We start from the raw sequence: 22,635 nt of genomic DNA, 5'->3' as shown, positions 1-22,635 counted from the left end.
CGCGCGTCCCCAGAACTGGTCAGAAGAGTCTGCAGCTCAGTCTGGGGGTGTGGGCAGGGGATGGACTCCCACAGCCTCTCTGGGCCTCTGGGTGCCACCGGCTGGTCCATCCGCGCGGAGCTGCGGGCGCCAGTCACACGAATAAATGATGGATGTCGCGGGGCTGAGCTGCATCATGGACCAAAGACTCAGCCACACTGTGTTCGTGGCTTTTACTTCGCCGGCAGGGTCAGGAAACCGATGTTGCATTTGGGATTTCCGCATTAAAATTCATAACCTGGCCCCGGCTGGTGTGGCTCAGTAGATTGAGCGCCAGCCTGTGAACCAAAGTATCACCGGTTCGATTCCCAGTCAGGGCACATGCCTGGGTTGTGGGTCAGGTCCCTAGTAGGGGCCCATGAGAGGCAACCACACACTGATGTTTCTCTTCCTTTCTTCCCTTCCCCTCTCTAAAAATAAATAAAATCTATTTTAAAAAATAAATACAATTCATGACCCAAGTGGAACTGTGCTTGACTGAATCAAACCACATTCTAACCACACACAGCGAGTCCCACCGTCTTTGTCCCTGGCTGGTTTGCTGTGACAACAGGGGAGGCAGGCCCCTTTATTTTTGTTCTTGTGAAACTGAGTTTGGGGCCCCGCGGACAAGGGGGTACGGACGCCTCACGACTGTTTCAGTGTCCTCAATTCTCCTTAGTTCACTCAATTATGTCGCTAATTCTGCCATTCTTTGTCTTTCTAGGAAGGTGTCCAGCTTTTGACTGTCTTCTCAATTATTAACATATAGCTCACTCTATTTTTCTATTATTTTTAAGTGGTTTTTTTTAAAGATTTAATTATTTATTCGTTTTTAGAGAGAGGGGGAGTGTGAGAGAAAGAGAGGAAGAGGAACATCAATCTCTCATATGGACCCCCAACTGGGGACTGACGCCACAACCCAGGTGTGTGCCCCGACCGAGAGTCAAACCGGCCACCTTTCATTTTGAAGCCCAATGCACTGAACCACACCAGTCAGGGCACGTGGCTGTCGTTCTATAATTATTTTATCCTCTTGATCTGTTTCATTCAGTTTATGAAGTGCTTCTCCTCGTCTCCTAAAATGTTTGCCTTTAATTATATTTTGCATCATATCCTGGTCTTCTTCTAACTCATACTTTCTGAGGATAATGAGATTTCCCAAAACTTTTTTCATTAAAAAAAATCTTTCATGTTGACTGTCTTCTGTGGACAAAACATCGCTGAATGTAATTTTCTTCCAGCCCAAGACCCCCTCTGGGGTCAGCTGGGTATGCTTACAGTTGCTATAATTTGTCCTGTTGAAATGCATCCGCCACTGAGGCCGCCTTGGGGGGTGCACCGAGGGGATTCAGAAAGCCCCCAGGAAGGTCTGTGAGGACACGGGGGAGGGGGTGTGACCCCAGGAAGTGGCCTCACAGGACGCCAGATCGGCTGGTAACTTACCGCAGGCTTCCTGTGTTTTATCTCTGACACATTTAAAACACCTCAATTGTTGTAACGAAACACACACGTCTCCCTTCTGCCCCCACGAACCCCCCTCATTTTCCGACGTATCGTTGGAAAATGTATCGTCCGACGTTCCTGCACTGTATCGATGTATCGTCCATCGATCCTGCGTTGCTATGAGCTACTTGCTCCTTTGTCAAGGAAAAAATCGTAAACGTCACCGTCTCAGGACCGGGTCCACCCTTTCTATTTCCAAACATGTACATTTTCCTTTCTCAGATGTCATCATTTGGTGACGTGGTCACAAATAGTGGGCAGGGGATTTCACTTCTGATACCAAAATGAAAAGCATGCTTATGAAAAAGGTTATATACCAAAATATACACAGTCTTGTCTGCTGTTCGGTGATTAAATATGCTCCCCTGTGCTTTTGTGTGTTTTTTGAAATAGGATTATTTCTGAAACAAAAAAGAAAAACAAGTTACTCGGGGGAGAAACATTCATTACTGACTGCCGGGAGTCTAGGCCTGGAACCAGCATAGGAGGTCCAGCGTCAGGGACAGGGACCAGGACCAGGCCAGCCCCAGGGTCCCTGTCCTTTCTCTGGGTCGGAGTGTGTCCCCGACATCCGACACTCACCGTGAACTTCCATTTGCCCAGAACCCATAAATACTGCCTGGCACCAGCACCTTCCATCCCGAATTGCTACAGAGTGTAACCAGCACTTCCCAGCACGGAGCACACTGGAAAGACAACAGGAAGCACCAGCCCAGCTCCTGCCCCGGGGAAACCGGCATCTGGCCGCGCCCCGCCCTCCCCNTCTCTGGGTCGGAGTGTGTCCCCGACATCCGACACTCACCGTGAACTTCCATTTGCCCAGAACCCATAAATACTGCCTGGCACCAGCACCTTCCATCCCGAATTGCTACAGAGTGTAACCAGCGCTTCCCAGCACGGAGCACACTGGAAAGACAACAGGAAGCACCAGCCCAGCTCCTGCCCCAGGGAAACCGGCATCTGGCCGCGCCCCGCCCTCCCCGCCCTCTGCTCACATTCAACCTCACTGTCAGGGTCTCTCCCGTGGATCTGGAAGAGGCCACCCCCCAAAAAAAAAGTTGGTCTGCCTCTCAGTTCTCCACAGTCGGAAGGGCCCCTTGACATCCAAACTGCCGAGACGCGCTGGAACGGGGTGGGGGGGCTCCCTGCTCTCTGTCCCTTTTTTTTCAAAACGGGTCTTTGCTAAATGACCACTCAGAGGACGCAGACGATGACACCCCCCACCCCAAACAGAACTGCTGGGGCTGCCACTCAAATCACAGCGACCCCTCTTTCCTTCTCTTTAAACAATCGCAGCGGCCAAGGCCCGCTGTCGTGGAATCTGGTGTGCTCGAACGTCGGGCCGCCTAGAGTGGGAAGGGCTTCCGAGGCCTTTCGGACGCTCTCTGCCCCTTCCGCACGCAGCAGCTCCAGGAGGGGTCAGAACTGCCCTTAAGGCCCCAGAAACAACGAAAGCCCCCAGAATAAACTGAGACAACTTCCTGCCGCCTCCAGTCCGGTACAGAATGTCGCGGTCGCCGTCCGGGCCCCAGAAATCGGCAGACACCAGCAAGAGGAGGCCCTCAAAGGACGCAAACAATGCCAAATGAGAGAAAAACACTTAAAATATTCCACAATCACAACAAAGACCGAAAAGATCCTTCTGCTTTATCCTCGGGAAATTGAGAAAAACTGAACTCTGTACAGGTGTATTTCCAAAAACGTATTTTGAAGATGGTCTTGAATAATAAGCCTTTTGCTTCCTGATTTCTTTATTTCACGTTCACTTCAACAACAGTTGAGCCAAACACAAAATACAGGTTTATGGTTCTTTCCTCGCAGCCAAACTGTCAGGTCACCATTCCTTTGTATCTGGACTCGTGTGGGGACGGCCAACCTTTTTTCTGGAACCTGTCACGCGGGTCTGCCTCCACCACCTCACATGTCACTACGACACTGTCTGCATGCGTCTCTCTCTCTGTCCCCTGAGCATCCATGCACCGCAGTCTAAAGATTCTGATCGTCTGTCCTCCCGGGAAACTTTCCTTCTCCTCTAGACCCTCCCCCTGAGCACGTCCTGGTGGAGAGGGGCAGGGTCCTTGATCTTGTTCTTCCAGGATGTGGTACACGTGGAATGATCCTAGGAAAATCACAGCCTCTCTAAAACGGAGAGTGCACCTTATCAACAAATCACAAAGAAAGCTTTTGCAGAAATTAGTTCCCAGAAATGACAGTGCCCCCAGCCAGCCACAGGAGGTCAGACAACCACTAAGCAAGCAAGGGAGCCCAGCGCTCACGTTCAGCCCAGCGAGGCACCGTGGGCCCCATGGAGCGGGGGTGCTCACGCCATGCGGGGACAGGGGGGCCTCCACGGGGACACCAGGCCAGTGACAGGGACACAGACGTTGTCCTGCGCTGCTCTCCGGCCGGTTCCTGCCACTCCCAGAGCAAATTCACCTCAAAACCCTCGGGAGCTGCTGTCTGCAGGGGGCCCCGGGGGCCGCTGGGCCCTGTACGGGTGGGTGACTTTGGACGGAGTGCCGGAACTGCCTCAGCCTCGGTCGGTCTCGTCTAGAAAACGAGGATGGAGCTCTGAGTACAGAGGGCTGTGGGCGGGACTGTGGGCCAGGCGAGCACAGGCGGGCCCTGGGGGAGGCCGTCGTGCTGGTCCCTCTGCTTCAGGGCTCCACGTCCCCACACCACGTGACTATTGGGTGTTAAGTGACATTGTCCTCAGCCCTGGAATTCTCTGGCTGGTGTGACGGGGGAGCACTGACCCCCCAGTTGAAAACACAAGCCTCCAGGTTCTGCCTTTGGTCTGTTGTACGGCGACGTGCTTAGTCCTCCTCCCAGCCTCAGTTTACCCATCTACGAAATGGCACCCACACAGCTACCCCCCGAGAATGGTCTAACCCATGCACCCAAGCTCCAACTCACAGCACATGGGGAAGGTCAAGTATTAAGAACTGGGACTCAGAGCAGCTGGAGATGCGGTGGCCGGAGGGGCGGGTGCCAGGTAGAGACACACGTCCCCTCTCTGTGAGGCAGCAGGCTGGTGGCCACTTCTGCCAGCTGCAAGGCGAGGTGCCTTGCACGGAGGTCAGAGCCGTGAAGGCTCAGGCTGGACGGAGAGAGGGGCACACAGCCCACCAACCATTGCCCACTTGGCAGACGGCCTCCCTGCCTCCTCCCCTGCTCGACCATTGGGCACAGGGACCGGGGAAGGGGCGGGTGGCGTGGGGGCTGCAGGAGACCCAGGAAGGGTGCAGCCCGGCCTGGTCCACAGCGTTCAGCACACGTGTGCCTGCACAAACACGAAATTGCCTCAATCAAAGTCCAGGCTTGGAGTTCCACTCACAATGCATCATCGCTAAGCTCCTGTGATATGCCAGGTAGGCTGTTGGGGACTGAAGAGTGACACACAGAGTTTGCCCCCTCCAGGAGCTCAGAGACTCGTGGGATGGAGCCCAGGAGGCGGGGGCTCCCGCGTCAGGCAGCAGGTGCCCTGGTTGGAACAATGCAGAAGACGTTCCGGGAGCAGACGGGCTGGTGGCTGAGTCGGGGCCTGGGGGACAAACAGTCGGTCCTGCCACAGCGGGGGAAAGAGGCAGAGGGGACGGGGCAGGTGGACGGCGGTCGGGGGCACTGGGGAGGTCCCAAGGTGCCTATTTGAAGGGAACCGAGGCGTCCCTGTCCTGTGTACAGTGTTTCCTGTATCTTCTTCAATAAACTCCTCTCCTTTTTCGTAGCTCAGGGCTGGATGCCCTTGGGGACAGCAGAGCACCCTCGGCCATGAAAGTGATGAAACCACACCGTCTGTGACAGACAGCCTGGGGGGGGGGCTCGAGGACATCGCACCTGGTGGGACACCTCTGATGACGGAAACCAAACGACCTCACTTGCACGAGGGACACAGAACTGGGAGCAGCGCAGGGCCCGACTCTCAGACCCCGGCATGGTCCCCTCGGGGAGGAGGGTCCCCCGGGGGGGGAGGCCAAGTGCAGGGCCACAGAGGAGCCTCAAGGTCGCAGGGGTGGGGTGGGGGACAGCAGCAGACTGACGCCATGTTACCGCCTCATCCCTGAGGTCCCCAAGCCTGCCATCGACCGAATGTCACCCGATAAATTCAACCCAAAGAGTCGCTGGGCCAGAGGACGCCCGGGCCACTGGCTCCCTCCCTGACCCCCCAGGGTCTCACCTGCACATGTCCGTCCGAGCGCCTTCCCCGAAACGGCCGGTCCCTGGGGAGAGGACCCCTCCCTGTGGCTGGTCTCGGGACAGGGCTGTCTCCAGGCCCAAGGCCGGTGGTCTCTCCAGACTGTGCCCTTGAGGGACCCATACTCTCGGGGACATGTCGGGTTCAGAAAACTGACCACTCCCACCCGCCAGGAGAAAGACCAGGCCAGCGAGACCAAAAGGATCATTTATTGTGCTGTCTTCTATCCAAAAGCTACTGAAAATATAAATACAAAATCTCTAGAAAACTTTCAGGACAGCTCTGCCGTCTTCTTCCTGCCCAGACGAGGCAACGCCTGTCCTTCCACAGCCGACAAGGACAGGTGTGACCAACGGACATCACCCCACATGGGACGGCAACGCTGCCCTGCCAGGCAGGGCTGGGCCACCTGCCCCCCCAACCCCAGGTCTAGGAGTGTGGGGGTGGGGAGAAGAGACAGCGCCGACTTCCCCTCAGGGACACAGAGCCACCACGGGCCCCACAGCTGCTGCCCTCAGGGCTGTGGACATGCTGTCTGCAGGGCAGTCAGACTGGGGGTGGACATGGGACGAGGGTCCTCGGATGAGTGACCTGGCCGAGAGGGGCTGCAGGGGCTGGGGGGGAGATGATGCAGATGTGACCATGGGTGGACACCCGACAGGGAGCAGAATGAGGCCGCAGGGGACAAGCCCAAGACAGGCCGCCCGCTCAAGGGCAGGGACGCTCTCTTCGCGCTGCCCAGGCTCTGGGGTGCGGGTGCGGCTGCTGCTGCTGGGGCCGTCTGGCCACAGGAGGACAGCAGGACAGGACCCCTGGGGGCACTGGAGCAGAACAGTTACGGGAGGGGGCATGAGCCACGTGGGCCCCTCACCACACTCAAAGAAGCAGGAATGGGGACCCTGTGGCTGCAGGACCAGAAAGGCAAGCCTGGGGAGCCCCGGGCTGCCAGGCCACGTCAGCAGCAGGGCCCACACCTGCGGCCAAGCCCAGGCAGTGCAACTCACTGTGACCACGTGCATCCCCACCTCTGTCCACCCCAGGCCACTCATGCCTGCTCAGACCCCAGAAGGCATCGCCTCGGGCAGTCAGCAGCCCTGGACAGGGGCCCCAGCCCAGTGTCCAGTCTTCCCCGGGCTCTCTAGGGACCAGGCTCCAAATGCCAATTCCTGGGCTCCCCAAAAACAGATCAGAATGGGTGCTGCGGCTTCACCCCAGGGAGCCAGAGCAGAGCTGATGGCATTCTCCAGGGCCCCTCCGGGGGACATGGTGAGGACCTGGCCCGCACGCTGCCTCTAGGCTCAGGCCTGGTGAGCGTACCCACGGGGACGCTGGTGGGCTGAGGTCGGGGCCAGCTCTCCGGGTCTGGACTGCTCATCAAGCAAACCCCGTCATTCCTGACCCCGCCTGACCCTGACCCAGCACATCCCTGAGGCCAGAGGAGGGCAGGCACGTGGCAGGGCCGAGAGCAGGCCCCTGTGGGACAGATGGGGAGACTGCCCACCCCCGGGGCCAGCCCAGGGAAGCTCAGAGAGAAGAGCTGGGCTCTATTCGAAAGAGAGCAAGTCGGGGTGCGGCCCCTCTGTGTCCAGGCTGCAGGTCCGCGCCCCAGCACGGGGGCCACTGTCCTGTCGCTCGGCCAGGCCCAGGGGGCTCAGGCTGAGTGGGAGGCCGTTGCTCTCGCTGGGGCCTGGGGGCGAGGCCCCCCTGCACTCACTGGCCTTCAGCTTGGCCTCGTCCTGGGCGTCCTGGTGGATCAGGTCGGGCACCGACAGGGGCCCCTCGCCGTTGGGTATGGCCGCTTCCACGGCCGTCTCTGGCTGGGCGGCGTCTGCTGGGGCGGGCTGGGCACTGGGAGGAGGGTCCTGCAGCTGCCCCGGGGACAGCTCCGCCCCACACTCCAGGCTGCTCAGGACGGGCTGTGAGGAGATCAGCATGTCCTGCGTGGTCTTCAGGGCCCGGGGGATTCGCTTCCGGGTGATGGGGGGCGGAGGCTCCAGCCGCGGGAACGTGTCTGGCCCGGCCAACCTGCAAGGGCGACAACACATGGCGGTGGTAGCTTGCCGTGTGTGCTTGCCATCCCTGCTGTGTGCTTGCCGGCCAGCTGTACCATGACCTCGCCTGCTCTTGCCCCAGGGCAGCGTGTGCCTCGGCGGCTCAGGCGCAGTGACTCTGGCTGTGGCATGCTTGCTGGGAGGTCAGGGTGGCTCCTGAGTGGACACGGGTGCTGGGGGGGCAGTGCGGGCAGGGGAAGGAGGGGCACTCACCCGTCGTCCTCCCCGTCGGCTGCACCCACCAGCTGGGCCTCCGCCGTCCGGTTGACCTCCATGGCGCCCACGCTGCCCATGCCCCAGGGCTCCCTCCTGCGCAGCAGATCGTTCACCTTGGCGCCCATGGCTCTGCCCAGGTTCCTGAGGTGCTGGCTGCTGCCCACCCAGAGGCCTGGCCCGCCGGGCTCCCCGGACCCTGGGGCCGGGGCAGAGGGGGCCCCCGACCGGGACAGGTGGGGCACAGAGCGGCTGGACTGCAGCTTGGGCGTGAGCGATGTGTTCAGATTCTCGAACATGCCATGGTCCACTACGACAGAGACAGAGGGGCGGGTGAGCGGAGAGGGCTGTGGGCTACAGTCGCATGCCCATCCCTTGCCCACCCCACGCCCAGCACTTGCACCTGCCCTGCGGTTTGCAAACATCCAAACAGCCGGCAAGACACCCCGGCACTGCCTGGAGGGAGTTTGGGACTGGAGGCTGTGGTAGGCCCCGCCCAAGCCAGCCCCGCCCTCCCACCTGCCTCCTCCACTCACACCTGACCCCTGCCCGTGGGGCACCAGCCCCCCGGGGCACAGAGAACACAAGGACAGCCAACGGGATGGGTGTTTCTGCGCTGCCGTGAGCACAAGGGAGCGGTGGGCCTCGGGCCTGGGACGACGTAGTGTGGTGTGGCGCATGCGAGGCCGGCATCGGGCCCTTCCTTCCCCACCGAAAGCCTCGTGGTCCAGCGAAGACCCCTGGGGCGGAGCTGGGGACAGGCGCCGTGTGGCAGGAGCGGGACCAGCACCGGCTCACTGAGCCCTTGCCTGCCCAGGGACCGCCTGAGCCGCCAGGTCCACCGGGGGGCCCCTCTCTGGCTGGAACGGTTCCCTCCAAGGGCTGGTGCGGGCCCACTGGGCTCTAAACATCTACAGAGCAGGGGCCACGTCTCACTCATCGCTATCTTTAGCAGCCTGCCTGGGTGGGTCTTGCACACAGTAGGAGCTCAATAAATACCTTGAATCAAATTCTCAACTTCTGCAAATGGAGAAGTGTGGAGGCCAAGCCTGTGGCTTGGGGATCATTGTGGGAGCAGCTGGAGCTCCAGGCCCCACACCAGCTGACCACACTCGCCTGCAAGTCCACTCGGTCCCCCACGCAGACAGGCCTGCCCGGGGCCCTGGGAGCAGCCTGGGGCCTCTGTCCTGGCCAGGCCTCCCCAGAGCACCTGTGGTCAGGGCGCACAGTTGCTCTGCTGACCTTGTGCAGGAAGCAGCCCTCTGCCCGGCGCTGCCGAGCCCAGGGCCCGGGAGCCCTCTGAGCAGAGAAATCCTCCTGAGCCCACAACCTAGGAAGCCATATTCTAAGAGACTTTAAGCAGCAGGAGGTGGTGTGGAGGCCGCCCCCCATGATGGGCCCCACAGTCGTGACCCCTGAAACCGCCCGGGACCCCTGCACAGGGAACACCCACTGCGGGATGGGTGGGAACCATAGGAGGGTGTCCCTGGCGCTCAGGTGCGGAACCTGTGGGTGTGGGGTGCAGACCCGCCCCACAGGCAGAGGCCCCCAGCTCGCCCCAAAAGGAGCCATCAATTCCTGGCTCTTCTCCAGACAGGTGGCTTGAGTTCTCTTTTGTGTGGCCTACGCACCCCTCGTCCTTGTCATGATCCTGTCCTCGTGAAAGCTGCACGCTCCCCGCAGAGCCCCTGGACGGAGCCCCTGAATGTGAGGCTCCACTTCCCTGCAGCGGGAAGTGTTTGGAGTCGGACACTGGAGCAGACAGGCTCCCCGCTGCGCTCAGAGGGTGCCCCGCTGCTCCCTGGTGCTCTCGGCGAACACTCAGAGCAAAACCCCCAACAGCGCCTGCCCGAGGGACTTGCCAAGTGTGAGCCCCTGTGGTTGCCGTGTTAGAAGCCATTTCTGATGAGTGTGAGTGACCTTTGCACTGGGCACCGAGCACGCCTGTGCTGGGCTCGCAAGGAACTTAGAGGCAGCGTGTGGCCACCCTCTTTGCCACGCTGCGGTCGTCCTGGGACGCCGCCGTGTGTCTGCGGTGAGACGGGAGCCCTCAGAGACACGGCTGCATGGACCTTCATTTTCCAAGGCGCTCACCAGAGGCCTGGGCGGTGGGCACGGGATGAGCTGGTTTAACAGAGCAGCACGCTAACGTGAACAGTTTAAAACCGACCACACCACAGGCCGGCCGTGCAGAGGGGCTGTTCCCAAGCCTCTTTTGGTCTACAAAAGCCACCCAGCCGGCTGCCTGCCTGTCCCCCGCCGCCCCAGAAACTGGTCCACAGGGGCTCCCAGGGCCAGGCTGAAAGAAGCCGCCCTCCTCCCTAACCGGGGCTCCTTCACCCCCACCTCCCAGGCAGAAGCATTGGGCCCCATCCTTGCAGGCGGCACACTGTTCCCCCTACCCCAGGACCAGGGGCTTTGGGCGCGGAGGACAAGGGTGAGAGGGACCCCCACATGCACGAGCCCCCATGAGAAGGATGGTGTCTTACCTGAGCGACCGAGAAAGGGCTCGGACAGCAGGTGGGAAGCAAACGAGAGAGACAGTTTATGTGGCAGCTGAGCCCCTAGACAGCCCCCCATGAGCACTGGGACCCGCCGAATGCACAGACCCCAGATGGCCAGGTCCCGCTAACACCAACCACCGAACAGAGCGGAGCCACACCCTGATGACTGCACAGCAGACCACCGGCCCCCAGGCCAGGAGGGCGTGTCTGTGCTGACTGCCCGAAGGAACTCAGTGGGCTGCCCAGGGGCTCGGGTGGACTGGGGACCACAACTCAGCTGCACTGAGGTGCCTGGAGTCCCTTCCTGTCCTGGCTGGGTCCCAGGCTTTGCATGAGGCTCCCTGTCCAGCCGGCGTCGGGCCCCGAGCTCAGATGTGGGCGGGACGAAACCTCAGGGTCACCACAGAGGCTCATGCACCCCATGCCCCCCATTGCCCCCCACATGGGCCAGCATCCACGGCACACACCTGTCCCCTCCAGAGTGAGGCGCAGTAGACACCACAGTCACCCTGTCGTGACAGTCCAGCACGGGCGTCCCAGCTGACAGGAGGCGCTGTGACCATGCGCCCACCTGGTCACATGCTTTCAGACCAGGCTGTGACAGGACCCGATGCGGCAGAGGGCAGCTGGCCGCTCTGGGGTCCAGCCCCTCCAGGAGGCTACTCAGGGCCCGCCCAGGGCCGGGCAAGGCGGTCGTTCACTCATTCGCTGCAGACAGGGGGTGCCGGCCACTGAAATGGCCTCGGGACCCTCTTCCCAGGAAATCAGTGACCTTCGGGCCTAAAAGGGACCTCCTGTCGGCAAACAGCTCAGGAAAATTGGTGCCACACCCAGACAGCGGCGGGGAGCAGGGCAAGGGACAAAAACGCAAGGAAACGGTCAGGAGAGGCGACACCTGGGTACAGGGCCAACGCGCTCTTTGCACTCACTTTACATCTGCAACTTTTTTATAAGCGTGAAATTATTTTCAAGCACGTGTGGAAAGTTTAAAGCGTACCCCAAACAAGAAAACACAGGCTAAGGCACGCGATGAAGCCTCACGCTGCAACGAGGAAAGTGAGCAGACAAGCCACCGGCTGCTGGCAAGACAGGTGCCGGAGCCGGGGTGACCGCGGCCACGCACACATGGCCTGAGGGCAGGGTGGGTGGCAGGTGGGCCCCAGGCGGGCGGAACCTCGGGGCCCCCTGTGATGTCACCTGTGCTCAGAATGCGGTCGTCTGGACGACCCTGGCACCTGGAGGAGCAGGCGTGTGTCCCCACGCCCCCAGCAGGGACAGCATGGAGCGCTTCTCGAGGCTCAGCATCTCGGCGCCCCGGGCCTCCTCCTCGGCTCTGACCGCCCTGCCTGGCCTCATGGCCCCGTGTGCCACCAGCCCGCCAGGTGAGCTCTGGGGCCACGCAAGCATGGGTCTGGGGACCTCAGTGGCTCTACCAGACCCACCCCCAACCCACCCATGGACACTCCCCGACACCCACGGCCCACCAGGGGACCGACCATGCGGGCACAAACTAAGCAGGTCCTAGCCAGGGGCCGGAGACCACCGGCTTCTCGTCTGAGCGCCAGTGGCTGTGCAGGTGTGGCGGCAGTTAGGGCCCCCAAACACGAGCGGCCAGGGGTGGGAGAGGCGTCAGTCAGGGAAACCAGCGCCTGGCCCTCGAAGGGGCCACATCAGAGCCGCCAGGCCCTTCAGCTTTGGGTCTGCAGGCATGAATGGGGTGGGGCCGAGGACCCCGGCTCGCTCAGCACCCAGAACATCTTGTCTGCCCCCAGACGTTGCCAAACCTGCGTCCCCCATGGAGGCGCCCAGCCCAGCGTGGGCCCCGCCAATGCCACACATGAGCAGTGCTCTCCGGCACGGGGTGGTGCTCTCGCCAGGTGAGCCCTCTGTCAGCAGGGCCTGTCCAGAGGACGACCCCGGGACGGGTGCCCAGTGCTGCCTCCTCCCTGCAGTCTCCCCTCTGCAACCCGCCCCCCCCCCCGCCCCCGCAGAGACCACAGGCTGTGCCGACCTCCTGTCCCGACTCCCAGGCTGACAGAGACTGGCTTCCACCTGGTGGGCTGTGGCAGGGATGGTGGGGTGGGAATGACAGCCACACCCCCAGTGGCAGAAGGGGCCTCAGCTCACCACACCTGCCCGTCCTCAGAGGGAGCCCGCCAGGGACACCAGGGCACAGCGCTGGGGAGTCTCTGCCAGGGGTCACGCTGCCGTTGGTGGCGAGGACAGGAGCCTGCAGGAGAGGGCCCTGGACGCTCCCTGCTCTCAGAACCCGAGGCCCCCGCCCGCCCGGCCGGCGCCTCAGGCCGCCCTTCCCTCCGCAGACTGCATGCTCGGGGAGCCCCCGGACGCGGCGCGGCCCCGGCGGAGCTGCACCATCTACCGGCCCTGGTTCTCCCCGTACAGCTACTTCGTGTGCCTGGACAAGGAGAGCCACCCTGAGGCCCAGGGCCTCCCGGAGCTGCCTCGGGAGGAGGGCCGGGGGGACGGCCGCCTCCCCGAGGACGCGGCTGACAGTGCCTGCTCCTCCGCGTCCTCCCCAGACATCTCCTGCCTCCGGGAGGCGCCCCCGAGCCCCAGGCCCGGCCCGGACGCCTCGGACGGCATCACGTCCCAGGACCTCCTGAGGGCCTCCCGGGGGCTGCCAGCCCAGCAGTGCGGCTTCAAGTGCGCGGCCTGCTGCCGCATGTACCCCAGCCTGGGCTCCCTCCGCAGCCACGTCAGGGGCGGCTTCAGGGAGGGCTTCAGCTGCCGCGTCTTCTACCGCAGGCTCAAGGCCCTCTGGGCCCGGCCCGCCGACCGGCTGTCCTTGTCCTTTGGGGGCTGCCAGGCCCAAAAGTAGCCCCGCGACCAGGCCAGCGGGGACTGGGCCTGTGTGTCTCCAGAGAGAGGCCAATAAACCGGTTACCACAGCTCCGTCACGTCTGAGTCACGCTGGGCCGCCTGCTATTGAGCCTGTCCCCATCCCTGCCCCCTCCCGCCGCTCCCTGTTGCCTGGCAACCCCAGGCCCACAGGCATCCAGGCCTGCCTGTCCGCTTTCCTCTCCCTCTCCCCCGCCCCCATCCATAGCACCAGCGGTTTGGTGGGGCACACTANGTTACCACAGCTCCGTCACGTCTGAGTCACGCTGGGCCGCCTGCTATTGAGCCTGTCCCCATCCCTGCCCCCTCCCGCCGCTCCCTGTTGCCTGGCAACCCCAGGCCCACAGGCATCCAGGCCTGCCTGTCCGCTTTCCTCTCCCTCTCCCCCGCCCCCATCCATAGCACCAGTGGTTGGTGGGGCACACTAGGAGGGCAGTGAGTTCTCAGTGTGAGGAGCCCAGACTGGCACTGTCAGCTCCGGGGACCCTTCGGAAGGCAGACTCTCAGGCCTGCAGGGCACCCCGATGCTGCCCGCGTGTGAGTCCCATCACCCCCAGGCGCCGGCCCTCTGGCTGGCCCCCGAGAGCAGTTCTCAACCACCTCATGGGGGTGCTCCCCGAGGGGACCAGGGTAGATGCCCCTTCCTGTCGGCACAGGGTTTCCACCGGCACAACAGGCGCCGTCTGAAGGCTCCCGGACGTGGGCAGGGAGGGATGGGACAGGGTGGGTGACATGCCCCACACGAGAGGCCACAGGGAGGCCACAGGCCAGGTCACCCTGCTGCACTGCACACCGAAGGGCAGCACCGCTGAGGTGGGACACGCTAGGGCCACTTTGCACGGCTGTGTGTGGTCACCACTGGCAGGGGAGCGTGGGAAAGCCCTGCTTCCAGTCACTAAGCCACGTCCCTAGAGGCCTGCACCCCCGAGTTCCAGGCTGAACCAGCCCTCGGCCTTCAAAGCGGCTGACCATGCTGGCCAGCCTCTCGGGGTCCCCACATGCTGACGCGTCTGCCTGCGCCTGCACGTCCCGCACGCCCCTCCTGCTGCTGAGCCCTGCGGCCCCCACGCCGGGGTCCTTCCTGCCCGCCTGAGTTTGGCTCTGACGTTTCCAGGCCAGGCCCACTCGGAGCCCGAGCAGCCTCCCCCGGAGACATCTCATCAGGGACTCCGAGGGGTTGTCACCTGGTGACCTCGGTGACAACTCCAAAGACACAGCCATGACGTCGTGTTTTCCAAGCACTCAAACTGGCCACCACCACCCATCCCAGCGCCGCCTGGAGCCAGTAAGGCTGTGCTGACAGCATCTCACCCTCAAACAGTGGAGAGAGTCCCTGGCACCCGCCCACCCTGAGGACATCCCCTTCATCGCGACCACCAGAACTGTCCTAGTGAGGACACATGCTCCCGGGGGGAGAGCAGCTGTCCCTGGATGAGCACCAGGACACCCCGCCCACCTTTGGGAGACACCACAGCCTGGAGAGCGTGTCCCAGGGCCAAGGGTGCTGGCTCGGACAGTGGGCGACAGTGAGGAGGAGAAGGAGGAAGAGCAGGTAGAAAAGAAGAAGCAAGAGGAGACGACAGGAAAGCTTCAGAAATGAGGAAGGTTTATTAGCAAAAGCCACAGGTGTCAGCGTTGAGGGTAAGTGCACTTTTAGGACACAAGCTTTTCCCAGGCAGCGGGTCCCACAGCACCCACCACACGGCTGCGGGTGGCAGAGAGCCAGGCTGGCAGGGACAAGGGACACAGCCCCTGCCCAGGAGCAGTGGAAGGAGCTGGGGGCTGTGTGGAGGCCCCGTGGGGAGGTGCTGTCCGTCTGTCCGCACTGTGGGCCTGGTGGGCCGGCTTCAGTGTCCACGTGTCCTCCACACAGGGCAGAGCAGAGCAGAGGGTGAGGAGTTGGGAGGTGGGGGTGGGGCTCAGTTAGCAGAGCGAGAAGGGAAGCTGGTGACAAGGCCCCTAGATCTGTCCCAAGTCCGGGGTCCGCCCCAGTATGTGCTGGTTGGGGCCCCCTGGGGCGAGGCTGGGGCCTGCTAGGTGTATGGAAGCCCCGGGCACTCGGAGGGCCAGGTGTGGGTGGGTTAAGTCAGGGGCTCAGGGATCAGTGTCTCCAAAGCTGTCACTTCTCCTCCACTGCTTCCTTTGTCCCTCCACCCACCTGGAAGGACTGTCCCCCCACCCCCATTTCACCCAACGTCCCACCACGTCACCGTCAACTGGCTGGCCTCAGGTGAGGGCCTCAGACCCAGACCTTCCAGTCCCCGAACTCCCAACTCTGGATGCCTCCGGGGGCCCCCTTGAGGAGCCCTGTGTGGGCCACCAGGTCAGCCAAGTCCAAGGCCCGACGGCTGTCCCCCAGCTTCCTGGGCTGAGCTCACACTCCAGCCCCTCCTCTGTGCACCCGCACCCACCGCCAGTGCTCACTCAGGAAGCACGACCTGCAGCACCACCCTCTCCGACCAGAGGCACGTGAGGGAAAACACATCTACCGGGGGTCCCCACGGCGCCTAGACGCGGCGCCTCCCCGTCTGCCACTCACAACCGACACGCATCCCCTTCTCTCACACACCCACAGCACGCACACACGCACACCCACACATCCCCGACACCAGGCACCACGCACTAGCACGCAGCTGCGTCCTCTGCTCTCGCTTGCACCGTCCAGCTGTGTCGGGCTGAGGACCTCTGTCCAGGGGAACCCACCTTGCTGACCCGCCCTCAGGGCCACACAGAGGAGCTTGTCCTCGCGGCCCAGCTGTCCACAGCGTCGAGGGCCAGGGCCAGGTGGCCAGGTGAGAGGACTGCCCACACGTGCTCCGGCACGGCCCGGAGACGGGTCAGGAGATGCGGCTGTGGCCCCGACCAAGGTGGCAGGGACTTTGAACCATGGACACAGCAATGTCAGCTCCCGGCCCGGGCCAGGTTTTTGCAGCAACAACTGACCCCACTGCCCAGCAGAGGGGACCGGCTGGGAAGTGGGGCTGGGGCCCGAGGGCTTTCTCCGAGGTCAGGTGCAACAAAAGCCTCCACGGGGACTTCCTGGGGGTGGAGGACAGAGAGGACGGGAGGGACAGCCTCCCTCCCCGCCACGGGGACAACGCAGCTCGCAGGTAGACAGGAGTCAGAACTGAGGGAGGGGGCGGCAGAGAGGCCGCCCACCCCGAGCAGGCCTGGCCGACGACACAGGCCCGTCTCCCTGCGAAGCACACTCGTGCTGGACACGGGGCACACCGCTGGGGGCCAGGCCCCTGACGCGTACCCATGGCACACTCCCATGGAAGGACCGTCCTTCCCATCGAGACCCGGAGCGTTCGGCCCCCACACTGCTGCAGGGCGGGAGGGGCCCTGTCCTGTGAGGCGGCGGGCCATGACCGGGTGTCCAGACACAAGGCACCAGAGGAGGCACGCAGCCCCCTTCCCGGCCGGACCACGCAGCTGGGACTGCAGAGGGCTGTCCTCGGGACCCTGTGCCAAAGTCGCAGGCTCTGCGAGGCCCGGCTGCCCCTCCCAAGGTCGTGGTGGGAGGGGGAGGGGGTCCCTCTGGCACTCCAGCGTCTTCCACGTCACCCTCAGAAGCAAAGCAAAGCCCTCATCCTTCTTTCACTGCAACCGGGAGCCCCCAGCAGGGCCCAGCCTGCGCCCCTGAGCCGCCACACAGCCCTGTGCCGGGGCCTACACCGCGACCTCGTCATCCAGGGTGTCGCCCGGCTCCTGGTGCCGCCGCACGTGCAGCAGGCGCGGCGGCTCCTCCTCGCTCTCGTCCGTGGTGGACTCGCACTCCGACGCGATGCCCGACTCCCGGAACCGCAGCAGCTCCAGGCCGCCCAGCAGTGGCGGGCCCCGCGCCCTGGCGGGGAAGCGGAAACACTCCAGCTTCACCAAGCAGTCGCGCCTACCTAGTGGGCTGCCCGCTGGAGGGGCCAGGTCGGCCAGGCCGCCACCCAGGGGCGGTGAGGGCAGGTCCTCGGGCTTGGGGGTCGTGGGGTCACAGAGCACAGGCAGGGCTCCGGAGCGGAAGGTGATCTCCAGCAGGCTGTCCTGGGATCCCACTGTGGGGACAGGAGAGGAAGAGCAGGTCAGCGCCTCGTCGGAGGGGAAGCTGCCCCCCAACCCCGTGCCCAGAGAGCGCCAACAGGAAAAGGGGGAAACGCCCCGAGGAAGACAGGGCAGTGTCTCGGCCGGGGCGGCCGAGCCTCAGCAGGGGGCCTAGGGACGCCTGACAGCAACATTCAAGGCCCGGCCGTGACCGGGAAGGCGCCCCAACCCGCTCTGGGCCTGCCTGCCGCCTGTAGGGCACGAGTGAGGACGGGCGCGCACAGCTGCCTCCAGGCCCTGCGGGAGCACCAGGCCGGCCGGCGCTGCACCAGGCTCCGGGACAGAGGGCACCCGTGTCGAGGTGGGCAGGGCCTGGCTTACTGGCGTTCTGCCCCGACAGCTTCAGCTCCAGCTCCTGCACCTGCCGGACCAGCAGCGACACGTGCTGCAGCGTGTCCTTGTTCTGCAGCAGGAGCTGGTGCACACGGGCCTGCGCCTCCAGCCGCGCCGCTGCCTCCGCCGCCAGCTGGTCCTTCAGCAGGTGCACCTGCGGGCGGGAGGTGCAGAGAAGAGGGGCCGAGAGGAGAGGAGGTGGAGGGAAGACGGACTGTGAGTGAGAAGGTGGTCCTGGTGGCAGCCAGGACCAGAGGGGACTCCGCGCTCAGTCCCGGACAAACGGGCACCCAGGCTGGTCATGCAGCCGGTACCAGGACCCAACTGAGACCTCCCGCTCACAGCAGTCATGTCCACCACCCACCCTCCCCCGCACCCAGACCACTGAGCGACGGGGAGCCTGTCGCCCTCCTGTGCAAGGCAGCCGTGGCCAGGCCTGGGGCTGGGCCTCCTGCCGGGGATCTTGGTCTGCTCTGGGTGCCCAGGTGTGGGGGAAAAAGCTCAGGGGAGGGCAGGGACCCTGGCCTGGAGAAATGGGGGCACAGGCAGTAGCAACGCTCACACAGGTGACCCTGTGCCTAGAAGGGCATTAAGAGGTCTCTGTGGAGCATTGCAGAAGGAATGAAGAAAGGTCCTCAGGAACGTGGTGGCCTGGACAAGGCAGCCTGCAGGGGAGGGGTTTTGCTGGACCGGCACCATGGCTGGAGAAAGGCCAGAGCCAGGCACAGGGACAGGCAGGGGCAGGACAGGCAGGGGCAGGCTGGAAGAGCGGCTGGAAGAGCCGGCGGTTCTCCTGCTCACACAGCCAAGGCCTGGATTCTGAGGTGCCGTGTGCTCCAGGAAGATGCACGTCTCACGGCGAGTGAGAGGCGCCGCCAGCCCCTACCCCGGCCAGGGGCCTGCTGGCCACACCAGCACCTCCACAGGGCAGCACTCAGAGTCCCTCCAGGCGGGCGGCCGCCTCTCTCCCGAAAGATTTCAGACCTGACCTTGCAGTTGACCTTGCTCCTAAGTGCCACCACTAAGGGGATTAGTGGCCACTTCCCAGGTGTGGCTCCTACAGGGGGGCCTCTCTGTCCTGGGAGGTGGTGGGGGGAGGCCTAAGGACTCTGAAGCAAACCTGCTGACCCCACGGCCTCAGCTGCCACCCATGTGAACCGGGGGAGACCCAGACAGGTGAGGAGGAGGGACAGACAGCTGGGGGGTGGCTATTAAGGCTTTATCTTCCTTGGAAACTGAAGTACGGAGATTTCTCACCTGAGAGTCCCCAAACCTGCTGGTTCTGAAGAACAGCGTGGGGGCTGTGGGAAGCCCCCAGAACTGCCCCAGAGGGATGGACAGGTGGGCGGAACCTTCCGCCTGCCAATAACATATCACAATAGGAGACGGTGGGAAGGGATCTCCTGAGCAGACGGAAGGCTCTAGTGTCTTCGTTGGGCAGGAACATGGAGCCAAACTTTCAGGGCTCGTGAACAGAGCAGCGTTCCGCACACGGCCACTCACAGCTGCGCCCCCCCCCCACCAGCACCCACATCAGAGCACCACAGCACGGGCTGCTGGGGAGCTGGCCCGCAGCGGGGCTCCCTCCACACCTGCAGGCAAGCCTCCTCCCCAGGCCACACTTCCTCCTGTCCCAGCCCCGAAGCCTGGCCAGCGGCTCATGGGGCTAGGACCCCCATCCAGGCAGGCAGAGCGGCCAGTACCTGGGCAAGGAGAGAACGCGGCTGCTCCTGCAGGTGAGCGCGTTCCCCTGGCGGACGGCCCACTGTACACGGCGACAGCGTCCCAGGGGCTCCCACGCCCCGGGGACATGGAAGCCCAGGCTGCCCCTGTCTGAGACCCGCCGGGACGAGGCTCTGCCCCTGCCTGTCACACCTGGCTCGGGCTCTAGCCACTGTGCAGCCCCTGCCGGGCCAAGGGGGCCTGGAGCACAGACCAGAGCAGCTGCCTCCCGCGGTGCAGTCAGGACTCCAGCTCTGGGAGGGGCCCCGCCCCACACCTCCCCGCCCCTCCCTGCAGACGGATGTCCCCATGTACTCAGCACACACTCCGGTCAGAACATCGAGCCCGTCTCAATGCATCCGCTTCCCCTTCCCGGAGCCACCAGGTCTCTGGTGACAACTGCTCCAGCACACACTACGCAGGTGGTCGTGCGGGCAGCGCAGCCCAGCTCCGCGTCTGGCCTCACGCTGCGCTGCTCACGCACCTCTGGCTTCCGCCCTCAGCCCGTCCTGCGCCCTGAGCCCAGCCCACTCGCTCTGGCCTACTTGCCTGGATGCCAGCTCCTCCGTTGGAAGTGGGGGCAGGGCCAGGCTGACACCAGGGAGCACAGAGGGGCACATGGGAATGGCAATTGGCCCCCAGCCCGAATGCAGGTGAAGGCTGGCTCGTCAACATGCATGGGGCGGGGACTGGGCGGGGGCAGGGGGCAGCCGTGGGGACAGGCGCTGACCGTAGGGTGCAGAGGGCTCTCAGCACATTTCTCTTAAGTGCGGCACAGGCAACCGCGGCTTTGGGGACCACCCCTTGGTTCAGCTCAAGCGCGGGGCCACAGGGGCGGGGGTATCGTAGACGGTGATGCTGAGCAGCACTAACACTTTCCTCTCGAGCTCGTCCGCGGACTGGCAGCCGAAGGCAGGCAGCCGACCCCGCTACAGCTGGTCAGCGGGGCCCAGCCCACGGCCATGCAGACGCCCACGCCCTCGGCCCCAGCCCCGACCATCTCGTGCACCAAAAGCAGGAGCTGGGCAGCCAGACGAGCCTCGTGCTGGGAAGGGAAGGTAGGCCGAGGGCTTGGTGTCCACTGCAGACACAGGGAGGCTGAAGTGTGGACAGGCGGACACTGCTTCTGCCCGAGCACTGTTCCAGCTGGGGCGGCTGCTTAGAAGCAGCTCAGAACCAGCTTAGGGCAGGGGGACCGGAGAGGTTGAGGTCTGAGACCGAGTCAGGCCACCCGGGGGAGGTCTAAGGCCTGTGACGGGGCAGAGCCAGCCAGGCCTTGAGGGTAAAGGAGAGTGTGAATAACACAAAGGACCTCAGGAGGGCACATGTGTCTTTCCCCGGTTGAGTGGGAGATCCCGGCACCCCCACCGTGGCACCAGGATGGTGGGTGCAATGGAGAGAGAGACCGAGACCCTGTGGTTTGGTGGCGACAAGAACTGTCGGAGCGAGGACGAGCTGCCTCCTGGGGGCCCCCAGCCAGATTCCATCTGCTTCAAATGTTCGGAAAACACCCAGAGACCGAGCCCACCCATGGGTTAGGTGATGGTTTCCATCCGGAGACAGGGACCCTGAGCAGGCCCTGGGCAGGGGGTCACCAGGAAGAAGAAAGGGGGTGTGGGGAGACCTGCAGCGGACGGTGGGTCAGAACCCAACCGTCGGGGGACAGAGGGGAACACCTGGTGTTGGGGACAAAGCAGACCTCAGCCGCCTCCCCTACAGCAAAGGAGGACCCCACGACGGTGGCAGGAGACGGCTTAGGGGATAGCAGGGAGGGTGCGGTGCATGCCAGGGAGGCCCTGTCCAACCTGGGTGAAGAAGGGCACCCTACCCAAAGCCACCGCACAACACGGGGACAGATGTTCACCTGGGGGGCTTCCAATCATGTCACTGCCTGACAGAGTTGGCCAGGGCCGCACCAACTCCTGCGAACAGATTCGTGCCAAAGGGAACAAGAGGCAGGGGACTCGGCCGCCCCCTCTGGGAACCAGTGGTGTCCCAAGCAGCCTCTGGGGGTAGGACAACTTGCTGCTCAGCCTCAGCCAAGTCTTCCCACTGTGGCTCAGACACTCGGGCGGAGCCCCTGGGGGTCGAGTGCCCCCTCCAGGGACTCCTGGGCCAGTCAGGTGTCAAACCCCACCTGGGACACCTACGGCGCTAACGGGAACCTGTGCGGGCGAGCGGCGGGACGCAGGGGAGGGCTGCGCAAGGGCGTTGGGCACTCATTCACTAAGCTCTTGGAGGCGGGTCTCACAGTCCCAGCTGCCCGGCTGCAGAGCCACCCTCCCCTGCCCCCACCAGCAGGGAGCCAGGCAGGAGACAGGGAGTGGCTGCACCTGCCTCCCGGTCAGCGCGAGTCACACCCAGCGGCATCCAGCCAAGCCGGCCAAGCCCCACGCAGCAGGACACATGGGAACCCTCCGCCCTGCGCCCATCCCGCTCCCCACGGCCCCAGCCCCAACAAGCACAGGCCTCAGCGTGCGCGGTCCTGCGCTCCAACTTTAAACCTGCCCTGGGCCCTCGCAGGGGGCGCCTCAAGCCCGTGAGCGCGGAGCCTGGCGGCGGGGAGGAGGCTGAGCAGGACCTGGGCCACGGCCACTTGCGTCTGCTGCTGCTGATGCTGCAGGAGCTGTTGCAGGAGCTGCAGCTGGTGATGCGAGGACAGCGGCGTCCGGGGGTCCGGGTCCTGTGCGGAGGACGGGGGCAGCAGCATCCTGGGCGAGGCTGTGGGCACGGGCTCTGGGGGCGGCACCTGCAGGGGTGGCGAAGACCAGCATGACCGGGGCACAGGCCCTCGCCCACTCTGACCCGTGGCGGCACCTGCGGGGGTCTGAGCGGACGTCTGGCCCGTGACCAAGGGCTGAGACTGTGGGCGGGAGGCCCTGCTCACATACCCCAGGCCCGGCCCACAGGGGTGAGCTGACTCAGCGCCTCCCCGGCCCCCCTGCCGCCTGTGCCACGTGGCTGGGTTCCATCCACTCCAGGCATGGAGGGACCTACTCCTCCACCATGCAGGCCCCACCCTGCGACGTAGAGAGTAGGAACGGGGTGGGGTGGGGGGGCTTTGCCCCACCACCCAGCCCCTCGGCTGCATCTTCAGGGCCCGTGCTGCGCTGTCCCGGGGTTGGCCCCGGGGGAGGAG

The 22,635-nt window shown here is 63.7% G+C and overlaps 2 protein-coding genes across 6 annotated transcripts in view; one reads left to right on the top strand and one right to left on the bottom strand.

Annotated features, from left to right (window-relative positions):
* Positions 1–5,910: 5,910 nt before the first annotated feature.
* The window catches only part of LOC118979280 (carboxyl-terminal PDZ ligand of neuronal nitric oxide synthase protein-like), a 90,528-nt gene continuing 73,803 nt past the window's right edge, over positions 5,911–22,635 (bottom strand). For 3 of the 5 annotated variants that reach the window (XM_037035349.1, XM_037035350.1, XM_037035351.1), the window contains 5 exons: positions 22,078–22,245; positions 17,763–17,928; positions 17,243–17,395; positions 7,984–8,293; positions 7,264–7,744 (listed from right to left, as the gene is read on the bottom strand). In XM_037035349.1, coding sequence (XP_036891244.1) covers positions 7,264–7,744; positions 7,984–8,293; positions 17,243–17,395; positions 17,763–17,928; positions 22,078–22,245 — 1,278 coding nt within the window. Of the gene's footprint in view, positions 7,745–7,983; positions 8,294–10,472; positions 11,526–17,242; positions 17,396–17,762; positions 17,929–22,077; positions 22,246–22,635 lie in introns of those variants that run through there. The other 2 variants (XM_037035348.1, XM_037035352.1) reach the window with 2 other exon arrangements.
* On the top strand, positions 11,767–13,326 carry SPATA46 (spermatogenesis associated 46). The gene is made up of 3 exons (XM_037035123.1): positions 11,767–11,869; positions 12,260–12,364; positions 12,809–13,326. Exons 1-3 carry the CDS (start codon positions 11,767–11,769, stop codon positions 13,324–13,326), a joined length of 726 nt encoding a protein of 241 aa, XP_036891018.1.

The sequence above is a fragment of the Sturnira hondurensis genome, unplaced genomic scaffold, assembly GCF_014824575.4.
Source record: "Sturnira hondurensis isolate 20B ecotype Veracruz unplaced genomic scaffold, ASM1482457v3 Scaffold0022215, whole genome shotgun sequence".
In the NCBI taxonomy this organism is placed as follows: domain Eukaryota; kingdom Metazoa; phylum Chordata; class Mammalia; order Chiroptera; family Phyllostomidae; genus Sturnira; species Sturnira hondurensis.
Note: the sequence above shows the minus strand (reverse complement) of the source record. Positions and strands in the feature narration are given on the sequence as shown.